The 9,318-nt window shown below is 35.3% G+C and overlaps 1 protein-coding gene across 3 annotated transcripts; it reads left to right on the forward strand.

Annotated features, from left to right (window-relative positions):
• The first annotated feature begins 720 nt into the window (after positions 1 to 720).
• On the forward strand, positions 721 to 6,677 carry LOC137638210 (uncharacterized). 3 transcript variants are annotated; one of them, XM_068370295.1, is made up of 2 exons: positions 721 to 5,541; positions 5,897 to 6,031. In XM_068370295.1, the coding sequence occupies exons 1-2, from the start codon at positions 1,862 to 1,864 to the stop codon at positions 5,898 to 5,900; spliced, it is 3,684 nt and encodes a 1,227-aa protein (XP_068226396.1). In that variant the 5' UTR covers positions 721 to 1,861; the 3' UTR covers positions 5,901 to 6,031. The 3 variants fall into 3 exon arrangements, with proteins under 3 accessions (XP_068226396.1, XP_068226397.1, XP_068226395.1); XM_068370296.1 differs by having other exon boundaries at positions 723 to 4,627; positions 5,897 to 6,677; XM_068370294.1 differs by having other exon boundaries at positions 729 to 2,462; positions 2,865 to 6,677.
• Positions 6,678 to 9,318: the final 2,641 nt, after the last annotated feature.

The raw sequence follows: 9,318 nt of genomic DNA on the forward strand, positions 1-9,318 counted from the left end.
CTCTTCTACCTTTACCAAGAGGAAAGTACACTGAACAATTGCAGTACAGTAATTAACCCCTTAGGCGAGGAAGTGTTTAGTATCATTGTTGTCAGGTGTATGAGGAAAGACGAGAATATGTATAAAAATAGACCAGACTATTCTGGGTATGTGTAGGAAAAGAAAAAAATAAGCCGTAACTAGAAAGAGGGATCCAATGCATTACTGTCTGACCAGTCAAAGGATCCAATAACTCTCTAGTGGTAGTATCTCAACGGGCAGCTGGTGCCTTGGCCAACCTACTATTGTTGTGCCTTAGCTATAATTATATACAATATATATATATATATATATATATATATATATATATATATATATATATATATATATATATATATATATATATATATATGTATATATATTTCTATATATATATATGTATATATATATATATATATATATATATATATATATATATATATATATATATATATATACAAATATATATATATATATATATATATATATATATATATATATATATATATATATATATATATATATATGTATATATATATATATATATATATATATATATATATATATATATATTAATGTATGTATTTATGTACGGATATATATATAAATATATATATATATATATATATATATATATATATATATATATATATATATATATATATATTATGACGGAACGTCATAATTATTAGAAAAAACTGTAAAAAATTATTAGTGTAAATATGATGATATCGGGTGTTTAATGTTCAACGCCATCTATTATCAGTTATGTTAACTATTCTACATTATCCTTGGTTTCTTTTCCTTAACTTAGTCATACAGATATTTGCATTCCTTAGCCTTCTTTGCACTTGTAATTTGTGTGTTTCTGGAGAGAACTATTCAGTGCAGTGTTGAAAACATCTCTTTCTTTTGTTTATTATAATTGTTTTTGTGTTTTGTGATATTGCGTGTGAAAGTAATTATATTGGAATTTAAGTTTATTTATTTAAGTATTAAATTACGGATTGTCTTTAGTGTTTAATTAAGATCCGGCTGGATTGGAGAGGTAATTAAAAGAGGTAATTAAAAGTGGTTAAAACAACAAGTGAAGCAGACAAAAAGAATAATATTTTTGTTGGTGGTGATATTTTAAATTTATGAGGGATAACTTGAGTGATAACAGACCAGTAACATCCCCAAACCTAGCCACCAGGTAAGGTTCACTCAAGTCCGTCATAAGTGGGGGCCTGTCCGGGATTGATCTAGTCTTTTTGTTTGTGACTATTAAAGTATAAAGAAACTCAAGAGCATTGTTTATGGAAGTGATTTGTATTTTTATTGGTTTTTTTTTTATTGTTTTCTTGCCAATCTAATCCAGCATTTCATATCACACGTACGCTGAATGGTTCTCTCACTCAAAATCGGTATCTGTAAAATAAAGGATATACTAGTAATCAAATATTAATTGGTTGGGTTCTGTGCTATGCTTAGCCTTCTTCTCCCGCCTTATTTTACGAGCCAAAATCAAGGTTCTCTTCTGCCATGAACACTTCTTACATGCATATTGTGCTAATCTAGATATCATGTTTGTGTGCTATCGTGAGACCTTCGATCACTAATTGATCTCGGCCTTTATGTTGGCCATCCAATTTCAGTTAATCCATTTTCAGACTGTGTATTCTATTTGCGGTCTCTTTAAAATTGTCTTGAGAAATTGTTGTAAACTTCATTATTTTTGACTGACATTTAGCTTATTTTTGGTGTCAAATGTGTGAATATTTAAATTAATGGCATAACCTAGTGTGAATACAAAGCATTGATATAATCTCTCTATTAACATTACTTTTGGTAATCCTTCAGAATGTCGTTTAATTTGGAGAAGTTTATGAACGATATAAAAGGAGAAATTTTGAATTTACGTTATGCCAAGAAACAGGAATTATTGTCTGTAGCCCAGAGATGTGATCTTGAGGTCGATCCAAAATATGTGAAAGCTGTCATTATTGATAAAATCCTGCAATTCTTCATAGATGAGGGAATCTTTGAAGATGATGATGAGGACATCGACGAGTTGCGCTCCCTTACTGGAGCATATGCCACCCCTGGAATAGATCCGAAAATAGAACAGTTGCGTCTTCAATTACAATTGCAAAAAGAACAACGGAAAATGTCTGCACTAGAACTTCAAAAGCAACAGCAACTATTGGCATTAGAGTATGAACACAAGTGTAAATTGGCTGAACTAGAGATACAAAAAGAACAGAAGTCTGCAAATATACAGATTAAGCTGAAAACTGATGGAGAGATACCCAGTAAGTTCGACATACTCAAAGCTAAAAAGCTGCTTCCTGATTTTGATGAAAAGGACCCAGAGGTATTCTTTACAACGTTCGAAGACACTGCTAAAACCTTGAAGTGGCCTCAGGAGCAATGGGTAATGGTTGTCAGAAATCAGTTCAAAGGTAAGGCAGCATATGTAATCTCTCAGATGGTTGAAGTAAAGGAGTATGATGTGATTAAAAAGGCAGTTTTAGATGCTTATGCCATCACAGCTGAAGGTTATCGGCAACAGTTCCGGCACTTTTACAAAATGCCTTCACAAACTTTTGTTGAATTTTGCAGTGACAAAGTTAGGCAATTTACAAAATGGTTGCAAAAGACAGGTGTTTCAGATTTTGAATCCTTAAAAAATCTTATTCTAATGGAAGAGTTCATTAGGAAATTGCCAGGTAACATTGCTACTTTCATTCTGGAAAAGGGAGAAACCAACTTGTTGAAAGCAGCCAGTTTAGCTGATGATTACTACTTGATTCATAAAACATTTAAACCATTTAATAAGTCTACTTTTTCTCAATCATCCACAGCATATTGTTCCTACTGTAAGCAGGAAGGGCATCACATAGAGAACTGTCCTAATCCTTCGTGCAAGAAGTCTGATGTTGGAAAGAATTCTCCGAACCCTAATAGGAAGGATAATAAGAAAACTTTTCATGTTGCTGCTCAAGAACTTGATGGGGACGTCTTCAAACCTTTTACTTGTAAAGGCACCGTGAATGGTATTCCAGTTACTTGCTTAAGAGATACAGGATCCTCCCAAAGTGTGGTAGCTCTGCCTTCACAGGACTTCAAACTGAGACCTGAGTATGTTACTGTTTCGGACCTCAGTACCACCAAATCCATGCCTTTGGCAGAGGTGAATTTACAGTGTCCTTACTATCAAGGTAATGTTTTAATTGCAGTTTCACGAGATCCTTTGCCTTGTTCATCTATCCAGCTTTTAATTGGTAATGATCTTGCAGGGGCCATTGTTAATCCAGTAGTATCTGATCCTGATATTCTTATAGAAAATGAATCAAATAAATTAAATAATGCTGTTATTCAAATGACATCAATTAAACCAATTGTTATAGATAGTGGAAATAGAGTAGAGAAGACATTAGACCTTATAAATATGACCAAATCAAATTTCAAGGACTTGCAAAATAAAGATCCTGTTCTTAAGGATCTTTGGAAGAAAGTTGCAGAGCCAGATGATCATCCCAAAACTCCTTACTTTTATCTTGATAATGATTTGCTTTTTCGACATTTTAGGTCCTCCAAAGCACCAGCAACCACAACATGGTTTGACTGTCATCAACTGGTTCTACCACTCTCTCTAGTTCCAGCTCTTCTTGAATTAGCCCACTCTCATGTGAACCACTTTGGGGTCAACAAGACTTACTCTACCTTAGCTGAAGACTTCTTCTGGCCTGGGATGAAGAAGGACATTCAACAATTTATTAAAGCATGTCATCATTGCCAGACTACTGGCAAACCCAATGAGAGACTTCCACCAGCTCCTCTTCAGCCCATATCCGTACCAAAGTTTCCCTTTGAGAGGATTATCATAGACTGTGTTGGCCCAATGCCTAGGACTAAGCAAGGTAATGAGTATTTACTTACTGTTCTTTGCCCAACAACGAGATATCCCATAGCAGTGCCAATAAAAAATATAAATGCAAAAACTATAATTGGTCAACTTGTCAAAATTTTCACAACCTATGGATTTCCAAAGACATTGCAATGTGATAGAGGCACAAACTTCACTAGTAAGCTTTTTCAACAAGCTATGAGAGAATTCAATATTCATAACATATATGCTTCTGCTTATCATCCCCAAAGTAACGGTGCTCTGGAAAGAGTTCACCAAACTATTAAAAACCTTCTTCGGAAGTACATGCAGGAAACTTCGGAACAGTGGGATAGAGATATTGATCTTCTGATGTATATTATAAGAAGTGTACCACAAGAGTCCACTGGAGTGTCCCCTTTCGAATTAATGTTCGGAAGAAAGCCCCGAACCACTCTCAGTATGGTGAAGGAAAATCTAATTCATAACAAGGAAGAAGAGATTACCAACATTTTGTCATATCTACAGGAGCTAAAGGATAAAATTATATCACTTCATGTATTTGCTAATACCAATCTTTTGCATTCCCAGGAGAAGATGTCCCGCTTGTATGATAAAAAGGCAAAGCTGCGTGTATTTCAGCCAGGAGATGAGGTGCTTGTATATCATCCCATACCCGGTTCCCCCTTACGTGAAAAATTTATGGGACCTTACAAAGTGCTTCAAAGAATTTCTAAGGTAAACTATGTTCTCTCTACTCCTGATCGTAGACGATCAAAGCAACTAGTGCATGTGAATTTGTTGAAGGCATATCAAGCACCTATTCAAATGGTAAGTCATCTCTCAATTTCTCCTGAGGAGAAAATACTACCACTGGAGGAATCTTCCTCAGAGTTGCTCGTGGTTCTCCCTGACGATGATCAACTAATCAACTGGAAAGACAACACCAACAGTCAAATTCTAAAATCCTTGCCCAGTTATTTTACAGGAATACCATCTTCTCAGAGAAAATTACTATCACAATTGCTCTCCAGGTTTCATGAAGTATGTTCTGACAGTTTGCAGAGAAGTCAAACCATTCAACATGATATCGTCATCGAGTCAGGTGTTACTCCCATACGCCAGACGTACTACCGTATGGTAGGCAAGAAGTTGGACTCGTTGAAACAAGAGGTACAGTATTTACTAGATAATGACCTTGCAGAACCAAGCACTTCACCATGGGCTTCACCCTGTCTCCTAGTACCTAAACCTAATAATCAACTAAGACTCTGTACTGATTATCGTAAGTTAAATAAGGTAACTGTAAAAGATTCATTCCCATTACCTAGAATCAATGATATCCTTGATAGCATTGGTAATAAGAAAATTCTTACACGGATAGACTTAATGAAAGGCTATTACCAAGTACCTCTAACTCAATCAGCTAAAGAAATCTCATCATTTGTAACTCCATTTGGGTTATTCTCTTATAAGGTCATGCCATTTGGTTTAACTAATGCTCCTGCCACCTTTCAAAGGATGATGTCAGAGGTAATAAGAAATATGAAAGAAACTTACGTATATCTGGATGACGTGGTGGTAGCTAGTGACGACTGGGACGAACACCTGCAGACCCTCGAAGAACTCTTCCATCGCTTCAGATCTTCAAGGTTAACGGTTAATTTGGCCAAGAGTGCTTTTGGGAGAGCTAAGGTAACTTATCTGGGGCATACAATCGGAGGTGGAAGTATAATGCCCAAAGACGTCAACATTGCAAGTATACTTGATTATCCAATTCCAACAAACAAGAAAGAGTTAAAATCATTTCTAGGAATGACTTCATACTATTCTCGCTTTATTAAGAATTACTCTGAAATCACTGCGTCTTTATATAATTTAACATCTCCAAAGATCTCTTTTTATTGGGAAGAAAAGCATCAACAGCTCTTTAATAATTTGAAAAGAGTATTTATATCTAAACCCATTCTTAAAGCCCCAAATTTCAATCAAGATTTTTTACTCCAGGTAGATGCAAGCAATTCGGGATACGGTGCAGTACTTCTACAGATGTCATCAGCTTGCAAGTCTGGAGATGAGCCGCCACTGGACTACTTGTTTCCAGTATCTTATTTCTCAGGCTCATTCAAAGGTTCACAAATTAGATGGGCAACCATAGAAAAGGAGCTTTTTGCCATCATAGCTGCTCTTCGTCACTTTGCTCCATATTTAGAATGCAACCACAAGGTCATCGTCTATACAGATCATCGACCTTTAACCTTCCTGGATAGATCACGACTACTGAACGACAAATTGTTACGTTGGTCGTACTATCTCACAAGATATAATCTTGAGCTCCGTGCGATCCCAGGACATCAAAACAAAATTGCCGACGCATTATCCAGACTTCCTGCTATCTCTCATCCCAGCCATCCTAAGTAGGATGCTCTTTGGGGGGAGGATCTATGACGGAACGTCATAATTATTAGAAAAAACTGTAAAAAATTATTAGTGTAAATATGATGATATCGGGTGTTTAATGTTCAACGCCATCTATTATCAGTTATGTTAACTATTCTACATTATCCTTGGTTTCTTTTCCTTAACTTAGTCATACAGATATTTGCATTCCTTAGCCTTCTTTGCACTTGTAATTTGTGTGTTTCTGGAGAGAACTATTCAGTGCAGTGTTGAAAACATCTCTTTCTTTTGTTTATTATAATTGTTTTTGTGTTTTGTGATATTGCGTGTGAAAGTAATTATATTGGAATTTAAGTTTATTTATTTAAGTATTAAATTACGGATTGTCTTTAGTGTTTAATTAAGATCCGGCTGGATTGGAGAGGTAATTAAAAGAGATAATTTAAAGTGGTTAAAACAACAAGTGAAGCAGACAAAAAGAATAATATTTTTGTTGGTGGTGATATTTTAAATTTATGAGGGATAACTTGAGTGATAACAGACCAGTAACATCCCCAAACCTAGCCACCAGGTAAGGTTCACTCAAGTCCGTCATAATATATATACATATATATATATATATATATGTGTGTATATATGTATATATATATATGTGTATATATATATGTGTGTATATATATATATATATATATATATATATATATATATATATATATATATATATATATATATATATATATATATATACACATAATTATGTATCATACCAGTGACATGAAATCTGAATTATGGATTCTATAAAGTAGAAAGATATTGATGAATTAACTACTTACTGTGTTTTCTGTCGTTTGCTGGAGGGGGATCCATTTTGTAGATTGAAAACGTCTATACCAAATACAAACATTCACAGCAAACACGGAGGATATGTGGTAGATTTCTCTACTCTGACACTTTGTGATCGGTGATGCTGAGAAGATGTGGTAACCACTACATTCATTCAAACTCATCCGTCACTTCTATCTCTGTAAACAAAAGAATGATATTTAGATTAAAAGAAATATAAAGTGTCTTATGAACGATGAGATTCGAACAGAGATTTAGGAAAACCTTTGTACTTTTTTTCTCTATTAAGGGAGATTTACATTCAAGAATGGAATTGATGCAAAGAGAGTAGCATCATCTGCATATGCAACAAACTTGTTTTCTAGGCTAAATCACATGTTATGTGTATATAGTATGAAATGTAATGGGCCAAGAACACTACCCTGTGGAACACCAGATATCATATTCCCATGCTCACTATGGTGCCCATCAACAACAACTCTTTAAGATCTATTACTTAAAAATTCAATAATAATGCTAAAAAACTACCCACCAACTCCATGCTGTTTGAGTTTGAAAACAAGGGCCTCATGATTAACACTATGGTGCCCATCAACAACAACTCTTTAAGATCTATTACTTAAAAATTCAATAATAATGCTAAAAAACTACCCACCAACTCCATGCTGTTTGAGTTTGAAAACAACGGCCTCATGATTAACACGGTCAAAGGCAGCACTAAAATCAAGGTCAATCATACGAACTTCCTGACCATAATCAAGGGCTTTCTGTACATCATTGGAGATTGTAAGAAGGGCATCACATGCTCCAAGACCTTTACGAAAACCAAATAGCCAATTAGGGAATAGATGATTACCTTCAGCAAACCTATCAAGACATTTTGCCAAAAGACGTTCAAAAACTTTAGATAATATGGGAGTTATGGAAATTGGGTGGTAGTCAGTGGGACTTGAGCTACCACAAACACATTTACATAGAGGAGTAACATCACCAATTCTCCAACAAGTGCTAAAATTTCACGAGATAAAAAAGCTAAATTAGTTAGTTTAGCCTCAGAAAAACAGAATTGAGAAAGTTCAAGTTTTTCATTACTCTGTTTACTGTCAAAAACATCAGCCAAAAGGGTTGCCTTTTACTTTGGACAGTGAGTGATTGAGCCATCTGGTTTAAGTTAAGAAGGAACCGTTACATCTACACCAAAGAGTGCATATCTAAGGGTAGACCACTGTTTATGTTCCTGAGTTCTACCAGAAAGGGTTTCTTTCGTGGTTAAATGCTATTCTGTTTCCATTGAGGCATAAACTCTCTGAACAGAAGCTCTAAGCTGAGTATAATTATTCCAGGTCAAATCTGATCTGTTACCTTTCAAAGATGATAGGCATCCTGTTTCTCCAAATAAGCACGTCTACAATCATCATTGAACCCCGGTTCGTCCTTCACTCGGTACCTTAGCACACGAGAAGGGATTCGCCTATCAATTATGTTGACTAGATTCTCATTCAAAGGGACAACAGGATCTACACTATTATATAATTGTGACCAATTCAAGCACAAAAGATCATGCAAAATCCCATTCCAGTCTGCTTGAGATTTCATTTGAATTTTATGAGAGTATGATACATCAGGGACAGGCTGCTCAGTCTTCACAACTAATGAAATCAAGATATGATCAGATGTCCAAACTGGAGAACCAACCTTACTAGTTATAACGCCAGGAGAGTCAGTGTATACGAGGTCTAAGCAGTTACCAAACCTCAGAGTAGCTTCACTTGTGATTTGCTCACACCCTGATTCAGAGGCTCTTAAGCATGGCATGTAGTACGGTACGGTTCAGGACGATATTACAGTACGGTATGGTTATTTAGGGGGATGTAAGTACAGTTCGATATTACGGTACAATATTTTCCTTCGAGTTCGGTACAGTACGAAAGTACGATTTTTTTTTCTTACTTGATCGTACCATTTCCATACCAAATTCAGATAGGTGTCGCAAGCAGCCAAGCCCCCGTCGCCCAATATGGCTGAGCATATCAAAATGTTCGCAAAAGCTTCACGTGTCAGTAAAAATTAGTGTATTTTCCAGTGGTGGCATATCAACAAGAAAGTGCAATAAAAAATCTTGCTGAAGTAGGATATTGTTGACGCTGTAATGCTATTACGGTGCAACACATAAAACTGTATGAATG

Source organism: Palaemon carinicauda, chromosome 3 (assembly GCF_036898095.1).
Source record: "Palaemon carinicauda isolate YSFRI2023 chromosome 3, ASM3689809v2, whole genome shotgun sequence".
NCBI classification, from domain to species: Eukaryota; Metazoa; Arthropoda; class Malacostraca; order Decapoda; family Palaemonidae; genus Palaemon; species Palaemon carinicauda.

Bases quoted from the DNA above. Each gene is read 5' to 3' on its own strand.
- LOC137638210 (XM_068370294.1), top strand. From the start codon at position 1,862: ATGTCGTTTAATTTGGAGAAGTTTATGAACGATATAAAAGGAGAAATT. The intron at 2,463-2,864 runs GTAAGGCAGCAT...AATCATCCACAG, and splicing joins TGTCAGAAATCAGTTCAAAG to CATATTGTTCCTACTGTAAG.